At 39.8% G+C, this 8955-nt stretch overlaps 1 protein-coding gene across 1 annotated transcript in view; it reads left to right on the top strand.

The window, feature by feature from the left end:
- The window catches only part of VPS13D (vacuolar protein sorting 13 homolog D (S. cerevisiae)), a 274572-nt gene that overhangs the window by 125037 nt on the left and 140580 nt on the right, over window positions 1-8955 (top strand). The window contains exons 54-56 of the mRNA XM_010850181.1: window positions 421-596; window positions 5665-5788; window positions 6586-6821. Coding sequence (XP_010848483.1) covers window positions 421-596; window positions 5665-5788; window positions 6586-6821 — 536 coding nt within the window. The remainder of the gene's footprint in view (window positions 1-420; window positions 597-5664; window positions 5789-6585; window positions 6822-8955) is intronic.

The following is an 8955-nucleotide window of genomic DNA, read 5'->3' as shown; positions in this document are numbered from 1 at the left end:
GGAGATCAGTCCTGAGTGTTTATTGGAAGGACTGATGCTAAAGCTGAAACTCCAGTACTTTGGCCACCTGATGCAAAGAACTGACTCATTTGAAAAGACCCTGATGCTGGGAAAGATTGAAGGCTGGAGGAGAAGGGGACAACAGAAGATGAGATGGTTGGATGGCATTAGTGACTCAATGGACGTGAGTTTGAGTAAACTCTGGGAGTTGATGATGGACAGGGAGGCCTGGTGTGCTGCAATCCATGGGGTTGCAAAGAGTCGGACACGACTGAGCAACTGAACTGAACTGAACTGAACCATTTTGTGCCTTTAGTGCCCTAAACAGCTCCTGGTGGAGGGCAAGGCTCAGAGTAGACAGATTCTCAGTAAACATTTACATCTTGACTTGACTTTTGACCCAGTGATACCGTGTTTTAGGGAACAGCCAATCCTGAAGGTTACATTTCCACGCTTCCTGGTTCCAGTGTGGTGTTCCATTGGCCTCGGAATGACTACGATCAGCTGTTATGTGTCCGACTGATGGATGTTCCCAATTGTATTTGGTCTGGAGGCTTCGAAGTCAACAAAAATAATTCCTTCCATATCAACATGAGGTGAGTGCAGAGACTATATTTAGTCAACAAGTAGTCTTGTTTGAGGTACGGCAATATAAATAGTAAGCTGTAAATACCATATAAATTTCAAATATTTATAAAGTTGTAAATAGCAAGTAGTTACTTTTAGTAAGACTACTCTTGATGAAATGGGCACATATGTTTCTGACTCAAAGGTCTTAAAACTGCAAAGACTAGGCAGATAGGAATGAACCTTTTGATGGAATGAGCTAAAAGGGGGTGTTGACAATTTTGACCATTGTGCAGTTGCTGCCGTCTGAGGTCACATGTCCAGGGAGTAGCACTGAGCTCATGGTCGCCCGCCACTCTTGTCTGCATTCAGATGGCAGCTTTGATGATGTTTTTGTCTATTCTTGCACACTGTACAAGCTATTCTCTCATTAGATGCCATTCCAGTAAATCCCCTAGTCTTCTTTGCCCAACCCAGTGACCCTTAGATCCTTATTAAAAAAAATCAACAAAAGTCAGGGTCAGTTAGCACAAGATGACTCTTTTCTGTCATCCAATGCTTTTTTTTTAATGTATAAAACTTTGAAAAGATTGTAGTAAAATGCACATACCATATGGGAAAGATAGCATAACATAAAGACCCAGGCATTATTTCGTGTGACTCAGGTACATAAAGTAAAATTTACTGTCTTAGCCATTTTTAGCTTTACTGGTGTTAGGTACGTTCATGTTGTGCAGTCTCCTAAACTCTTTTCATCTTGCAAAACAGAAACTCTGTACCCACTAAAGAGAACTCCTCATTTTCCCTTTCTTAACCCCTGGCAACTTCTGTTCTCCTTTCTCTATGAATTTGACTACTCTAGGTACCTCAGAGAAGTGAAATCATACAATATTTGTCTTTTTGTGACTGGCTTATTTCATTAGCATAATGTCCTCAATGTCATCCACATTGTAACATGTGTCAGAACTCTTTTTTTGTGTGTGTGTGGCAACATTTAGTTTGTTACTTTTTATTTCTCTCTAGTGCAGTAAAATTCTGTTTCATTTTTTCAAGTATAGCTGATTTACAATGTGGTGTCAATTTCTGCTATACTGCACAGTGATTCAGTTATATAAACAAGATATATATGTTCTTTTTCATATTCCTTTCCATTATGGTTTATCACAGGATACTGAATATGGTTCACCGTGCTATACAGTGGGACCATTTTACATTCACCATTTATATTTCACCATTTTACATTCTTGTAAAGGGCACACAAGGATCCAGTTTCTCCACATCTGTACCAACGCTTGTTATTTTTCCTTTTTTGATAGTAGGCATCCTCATGGGTGTGAGGTGGTATCTCATGGTTTTGATTCTCATTTCCTTAATGATTAGTGATGCTGAGCTTCTTTTCCTTTGCTTGTAGGCCATTTGTACATCTTTTTTGACATGTCTGTTCAGGTCCTTTGCCTGTTTTTGAGTTGGATTTTTGTTGTTGTTGAGTTGTAGGAATCCTTTATATATTCTGGATACAAACCCCTTATGAGATATATACATACATGCATTCCAAGTGTCTGACTCTCTGCAACCCTAGAGTCTGATATAAGAGATATATAATTTACATATATTCTCTCCCATTCATATGTTGTGTTTTTACTCTGTTGATTGTATTCTTTGGTGTATCGTTTTTAATTTTGATAGAGTCCAGCTTGCCTATTTTAACTTTGGTTTCCTGTGCTTTTTGTGTTGTATGGAAGATCATTGCCAAATCCAATGTCTTGAAGCTTTCCCCTATGTTTTCTTCTGAGAATTTTATAGTTTTAGCTCTTCTATATAGGATTTGATCCGTTTGTATTCATGTAAGGTTGAGTCCAATAGAGACATCAGTTTGCCAACAAAGGTCCATATAATCAAAGCTATGATTTTTCCAGTAGTCATGTATGGATGTGAGAGTTAGCCCATAAAGAAGGTTGAGCGCTGAAGAACTGATGCTTTCAAACTGTGGTGCTAGAGGAGACTCTTGAGAGTCCCTTGGACTGCAAGGAGATCAAACCAGTCAGTCCTAAAGGAAATCAACCCTGAGTACTTATTGGAAGGACTGTTGCTGAAGCTGAAGTTCCAATACTTTGGCCACCAGATGTGAAGAGCTGATTCATTGGAAAAGATCCTGATGCTGGGAAAAATTGAGGGCAAGAGGAGAAGGGAGTGACAAAGGATCAGATAGCTGGATGGCATCACTGACTCAATTGACATGAGTTTGAGCAAACTCAGAGAGATAGTGAAGAACAGAGAAGCCGGGTGTGCTGCAGTTCATGGGGTCACAAAGAGTCAGACAGGCTGACTTAGCGACTGAACAAGAGTCCAACTCTGTTCTTCTGCTTGTGGATATCCAGTTTCCCAATACTACTTGTTGAAAAAATTTTCTTTTCCCTATGGAATGGTCTCTACACTCTTGTCAAGAATTATGTGACCCTATATGTGAGGATTTATTTCCAGGCTTTCTAGTCTGTTCCTTCATATTTTGTCTTTTTGCCAGTGTCAGACTGTTGTGATTATAGTAGCTTTGTAATAGGTTTTGAAATTAAGAAGTGTGAGACCTCCATCTTTGTTCTTTTTCAAGATTATTTTGGCTACATGGAGTTCCTAGAGATTCCATCTGAATTTTAGGATAAATTTTTCTGTTTCTGGAGAAAAAAAAAACAGCTAGAATTTTGATGAGCATTGTATTAAATCTCTAGATCCACTTTGTGTAGCACTGACATCTTGACAATATTAAGTCTTCTAAATCTATGAACATGGGATGTCTTTCTGTTTGTTTCTGTCTTCTTTAATGTTTTGCATCAAATGCTTTTGAAGCCAAAGAGACTGAAATCAGTGCTAATTCAACACATTTAGAAGCAAAATTTAATTATTTATATCTTATGGTGAGTTCTCTTTGGAGAACACTACTGTAAGGAAACAAAAATGTCTAATTTATTAATAGATGATTCAAAATAATATTTATATTTGACTTTTCTAAAAAAATGCATTATCTGAGGTTTTTCTTTGATTTTGTTTTTGTTGATGATGTGCCTTTCTTATGTATCTTTTGCCCTGATCCTTATTAGAGTTAATTGCATCTGGTATAAGCGTCTGCCTGCAATGTGGGAGACCTGGGTTCGATCCCTGGGTCAGGAAGATCCCCTGGAGAAGGAAATGGCAACCCACTCCAGTATTCTTGCCTGGAGAATCTCATGGACGGAGGAGCCTGGTGGACTACAGTCTACGGGTTCGCAAAGAGTCAGACACGACTGAGTGGCTTCACTGTCCTTTCCTTTCCTTTCATAGTGGTTTTCAAGCTGTGTTCCTAGAATTCATAGGGGTCTAAGGAGGTGACTTTATAGGCCAAGTGAGTGAAGTGGACAGGGCCCCAGTGCCCTCATCCTGACTTCAACCAGAACTCCTGTCTCATAGTGTCATATGTTCCCCACAGGTTGGGGTGAGGGCGGGCAAGGTGAGGAATTTGCAGCTAAAACCACCATTGATTTATACGCTGCTTTGGTGAAGGCAGCCCAGGTCTGTTGTGTGGTATGAAGCCAATTCAGAATTAAACAGAAAAGTTACTCATGATTACTTAAAAGAAGAAGAAAAGAAAGGTGTGGAGCGTGGGGGTGGATGATACCTTTGTTAATCCTTTTGAAATAGTTTCAGTGTGTGGCCCTAAACTACTGAGCAAGGACCTGGGCCAGATGTTTCCTTTACTTTCCTCAAGTTTTCATTTTGAAACAATTTAAACCCACAGAGAACTTGTAGGAGTAGTACAAAGACACCCCTTCTTTACCTACACTTCCTGCTTTTCAACATTTGCTCTGTTCTTGTTCTCTCTCCACATGTACTCATATGCATAGTTTTTTCCTAAACCATTTAAAAGTAAAATGAAGTCATCATAATACTTCAGACATAAAAAATTTGTCACCCATCACTACACACTGAAGAAATTTAATATTATGTTTTTAAATGTATAAAATGTCCTTTAAAATGTTCTTCACAGTAACCCTGATCCCCAGATCTGGGGTCCAGTGAAGGATCATGCATTTTATTTGGCTGGTGTGTCTCATCTGCTTTAATCTAGAATGGTCATTGTCTCAGTTTTCCTTTTTGTCTTTATTTACATTGACATTTTTGGAGTCCAAGCCAATTTCATATAGAATGTTTGGTTTTCTGGACTTCTCTGATGGTTTTCTATATTTAAGTTTGGGCCTGACATTTTTGGTAAGAACATTACTTCTGTGGTGGTGTATGTTTCCCATTGCATCATGTCAGGAAGCCTGTGATGTCTGTTGGTTCCATTATTGATGTTGTTAAATTCGATCATCATTTGGTTTAGGTGCTGTCCACCAGGTCTCTCTATTGTAAAGTTACCTTTTCTTTGTAAACAACATTAGTTCATGGTAGGGATAATTTGAACCTTTTTGTATGTTCACTTTTAACAAAACCTTTCAGTCAGTGGTTTGGTGGTTCTCACCTGAATCAGTTATTACATTAGTTATTGCAAAATGGTGATTTCTGGTTCTTATATGTCTTCTACATTTATTAACTGATATTCTTCCATAAAGAAGAGCTTTCCATTCTCTACAGTGGTTTGTCTATGTTTAAATACACACACACACACACATATACATACACACACACACACATACACATTGTGATTGCATCTGGTACCTCCATTCCACAGGATTCTTCCTCATCTTCCCTTATTCTACAGTGTGAACGCTGTTCATCAATAACATCAACATATTAGTTTGAACCATATGAAATTCCTCTTTTCTAGGTCAAAAGTAGTCTAGTGTCAATAATTTTATGTGGTTCAACCAATATTTACTCACTTGTTGCACTGACACTATGACCCCAAACAAACCCAAAGTAAAATTTGTAGATATCATATAGTTATGGCCTGCTGTTCGAAGTTGCTTGAATGATTTCTTTTTTATTTTGTGATTGTACTGTCAGTTTCTACTTTTTAAATGCTGTCAAAGAACACACAGTGGTAATTGTGAGAAGTATGAGAAGAAAGTGAGTTGGGAACTTGTTCCCTACATTTTATGCAGCCTCCATGGTTTCCTTTTGCTGCAGAGATACTCTGGGAAAATGCTTCTTTCTGCGTGTGGAAATTACTCTCCGAGGAGCTACCTACAGGATCTCCTTCAGTGATACAGATCAGTTACCCCCTCCTTTCCGAATTGACAACTTTTCTAAGGTATCAAGGGGAGTTGAGAGCCAGTTTGGCTCTTTCATATGTGGGAAAGTGAAGTACATACTACACTTAGGATAATGATAAAAAGCATTGTAAACTTGGGTTTGAAAGAAGCTACACAGGGGTCTCAGAAATCCTTACCATTGGGAGGTGGTTTCTGCTGGTTATTTTGATTGCTGGGCAGCCTTGTCCAGAAATGACTTCTCAGCTCCCAAAAGTTAACTTTGACCAGATGGTTTGGTTAGCATGGGGCCCTCTGCAGACATTCCATACAAACAGAGAAATCAGAATCAGACTGACAAATGCCCAGTAGAATGGGCAGTTCTGCTGTTCCTTAGTAACAGTGAGCTCCTTTCTGAATCTTCCAAGTGCAGCCAAGATGGAGGTTGTTAGATTCTATTTTGAATTATGCCTTAGGCCTTATAATTTGTAACTTTCCATAGCTGAATTCCAAGATTTTTGTTCCTTTCTTTGTTCCTAGTGTATCCTGGGCATGGTGGGGTGAGACTAGATGCCACTGAAAGAACAGAGTTGCTTTCTCTAGGTATTTGGTGTGGCAAAGCTTCTCAAAACCTTTTACCCAACAGACTGTGGCCCATGTCCTGTAACTGGTGGGCTCTTTGCAATTTTGAAGATGATTAGAAAGGCATTTGAAGAGGCCAGCTGTTGAGCCTTACTTGTGATTTTGTACCCTGTATAGCATTCATTTGGGAAAGCTCTGGAACCTAAGAGGCACTGAATCACTTTCCAGCATCACCCCTCTGAATGAAGGTTCTCCTTATTCTCTGCCGTTGCTATAGGTCCCAGTTGTCTTCACTCAGCATGGCGTCGCTGAGCCCAGGCTCCGCACTGAAGTGAAGCCCATGACATCCTTGGATTATGCCTGGGATGAACCCACCCTGCCACCTTTTATCACTCTTACTGTTAAAGGGGCAGGTTCCTCTGAGATCAGCTGCAACATGAATGATTTCCAGGATAACCAGCAGCTTTATTATGAAAATTTCATTTACATTGCTGCTACATACACGTTCTCTGGGTAAGTCTGGGTTAAATTACTGTTCTTGTAAAGCAGAAAGCTCTAATTATTAACTGGTTTTAAACTTTAATCAGTTCTCAGAAGGCTGAGGGATGAAGGAAGATTCCTTCCATTCTTTACCAAATCCTAGGCTCAGACTTTATCTTGAGAGCTCTTTTGTCTAAGCCCTTGTCTTCTGGCTAGAGTAAAATTTATCCAAAGAGGCAAGACTCTTCTCTTTTTAAAGAGCTTCCCAATAATCCATTCTAGTATTTAACAACTCTCTTTGGGCATTGTTATTATAATAGCTTCAATTTCTCTTGCTTTATGATGATATTTCTTATGCATTTTTTAAACTTCTTGTTGCTTTTTTTAATTTGTTTTACCTCTTTCCTTATTTGAAACTGACTAATCTTCAGACTCTGTGCGACCCCATAGACGGCAGCCCTGGGATTCTCCAGGCAAGGACACTGGAGTGGGTTGCCATTTCCTTCTCCAATGCATGAAAGTGAAAAGTGAAAGTGAAGTCGCTCAGTCGTGTCCGACTCTTAGCGACCCCGTGGATTGCAGCCTAACAGGCTCCTCCATCCACGGGATTTTCCAAGCAAGAGTACTGGAGTAGGGTGCTATTGCCTTGTCCTGAAGGATCCCGGACGAGCCCGCAAGATGAAAGGTTGTTATTGAATCACACGCAGACACTGGGATTCTCGGCCCCCGGAGGAGAAGAATTCAATCCGGGGCCAGAGACAAGGCTTGATCACTCAGAGCTTTTGTGTAATAAAGTTTTATTAAAGTATAAAGGAGATAGAAAAAGCTTCTGACATAGGCATCAGAAGGGGGCAGAAAGAGTACCTTCTTGCTAGTTCCATGAACAGTATGAAAAGGCAAATTGATAGGATACTGAAAGGGGAACTCCCCGGGTTGGTAGGTGCCCAATATGCTACTGGAGATCAGTTGAGAAATAACTCCAGAAAGAATGAAGGGATGGAGCCAAAGCAAAAACAGTACCCAGTTGTGGATGTGACTGGTGATAGAAGCAAGGTCCGATGCTGTGAAGACCAATATTGCATAGGAACCTGGAATGTCAGGTCCATGAATCAAGGCAAATTGGAAGTGGTCAAACAGGAGATGGCAAGAGTGAATGTCGACATTCTAGGAATCAGTGAACTAAAATGGACTGGAATGGGTGAATTTAACTCAAATGACCATTATATCTACTACTGTGGGCAGGAATCCCTTAGAAGAAATGCAGTAGCCATCATGGTCAACAAAAGAATCCGAAATGCAGTACTTGGATGCAATCTCAAAAATGACAGAATGATCTCTGTTCGTTTCCAAGGCAAACCATTCAATATCACAGTAATCCAAGTCTATGACCCAACCAGTAATGCTGAAGAAGCTGAAGTTGAACGGTTCTATGAAGACCTACAAGACCTTTTAGAACTAACACCCAAAAAAGATGTCCTTTTCATTATAGGGGACTAGAATGCAAAAGTAGGAAGTCAAGAAACACCTGGAGTAACAGGCAAATTTGGCCTTGGAGTAGGAGTGAAACAGGGAAAAGGCTAATAGAGTTTTGCCAAGAGAATGCACTGGTCATAGCAAACACCCTCTTCCAACAACACAAGAGAAGATTCTACACGTGGACATCACCAGATGGTCAACACTGAAATCAGATTGATTATATTCTTTGCAGCCAAAGATGGAAAAGCTCTATACAGTCAGCAAAAACAAGACCAGGAGCTGACTGTGGCTCAGATCATGAACTCCTTATTGCCAAATTCAGACTTAAATTGAAGAAAGTAGGGAAAACCACTAGACCATTCAGGTATGACCTAAATCAAATCCCTTATGATTGTACAGTGGAAGTGAGAAATAGATTTAAGGGACTAGATCTGATAGAGTGCCTGATGAACTATGCACGGAGGTTCATGACATTGTACAGGAGACAGGAATCAAGACCATTCCCATGAAAAAGAAATGCAAAAAGCAAAATGGCTGTCTGAGGAAGATGTGAAAAGAAGAGAAGCAAAAAGCAAAGGAGAAAAGGAAAGATATAAGCATCTGAATGCAGAGTTCCAAAGAATAGCAAGGAGAGATAAGAAAGCCTTCCTCAGCGATCAATGCAAAGAAATAGAGGAAAACAACAGAATGG

Source organism: Bison bison, unplaced genomic scaffold (genome assembly GCF_000754665.1).
Source record: "Bison bison bison isolate TAMUID 2011002044 unplaced genomic scaffold, Bison_UMD1.0 scf7180017864289, whole genome shotgun sequence".
Lineage (NCBI taxonomy): Eukaryota > Metazoa > Chordata > Mammalia > Artiodactyla > Bovidae > Bison > Bison bison.
Note: the sequence above shows the minus strand (reverse complement) of the source record. Positions and strands in the feature narration are given on the sequence as shown.